The 746-nt window shown below is 50.4% G+C and overlaps 1 protein-coding gene across 1 annotated transcript; it reads left to right on the plus strand.

Moving 5' to 3' along the window:
• Window positions 1-455: 455 nt before the first annotated feature.
• On the plus strand, window positions 456-746 carry N7446_010772 (uncharacterized protein; the record flags this gene model as incomplete). Its single annotated transcript, XM_058519515.1, has 2 exons — window positions 456-542; window positions 597-746. 2 exons carry the CDS (start codon window positions 456-458, stop codon window positions 744-746), a joined length of 237 nt encoding a protein of 78 aa, XP_058368353.1.

Raw genomic sequence — 746 nt, forward strand, 5'->3', positions numbered from 1 at the left:
GGACCCAAGTATATTTAGCTTCGCTAAATTTAGCCTTCACAAAGAGACCTCTAAAGCCGGAATAAACCTATACGATGCTATTTTTAGTCAGACCTTCATCTTCAGATAGCGACATAGTATTTAGTATTGGTGGAATATGTTCAAATTTCGCTATCAACAATTGTGAAGCTTCTACGATGGATTCAACGCCAAATGCCAGCGCCCCAGTAGCCGAGTCAGTCGGCCTAGGCAGACAAAGTACCCCACCGCGGGCCGGTGAAAACATATCTAATCTGCCATTCTCACCATCCCCATATCACCCCGGACAGTTCTTCTTTGGTCCGTACGATAGGCATGAAGTCCCACCGCAAAACCAATCTCACTCCCAGCCATGGCAGCCCATGCAACCCATGCAGCCCATGCAGCCCATGTATCCTCCACTGCCGGGTGGGCAGCCGCAATTCCGTAGCCCTCACATGTCTTCACGGCATAGGGTGCGAAAGACTACGCAGCGTCCAGGATACCTACTAGAATGCGTTGCAGAGCGCGTGGCAAGGCGTATAGTGAGTATATCTTACCCAAACTACTTGGATGGCCGTGACTTATGATTCAAGCAGCGAGGTGATAAAAACCTCTTTGGGTTATTCCTGGACAATGTGACAGACAAGGTGGTTGAGGAACGGCCTATGGACGAGGATCAGGTATCATCGCCGGCCGAGTCGTCCAACGCTAGCGAGGACCTAGAAGAAATCCCCCCAAGTGCCTGA

The sequence above is a fragment of the Penicillium canescens genome (assembly GCF_028828765.1).
Source record: "Penicillium canescens strain IBT 15451 chromosome Unknown utg000007l_segment0_segment0, whole genome shotgun sequence".
Classification (NCBI taxonomy): domain Eukaryota; kingdom Fungi; phylum Ascomycota; class Eurotiomycetes; order Eurotiales; family Aspergillaceae; genus Penicillium; species Penicillium canescens.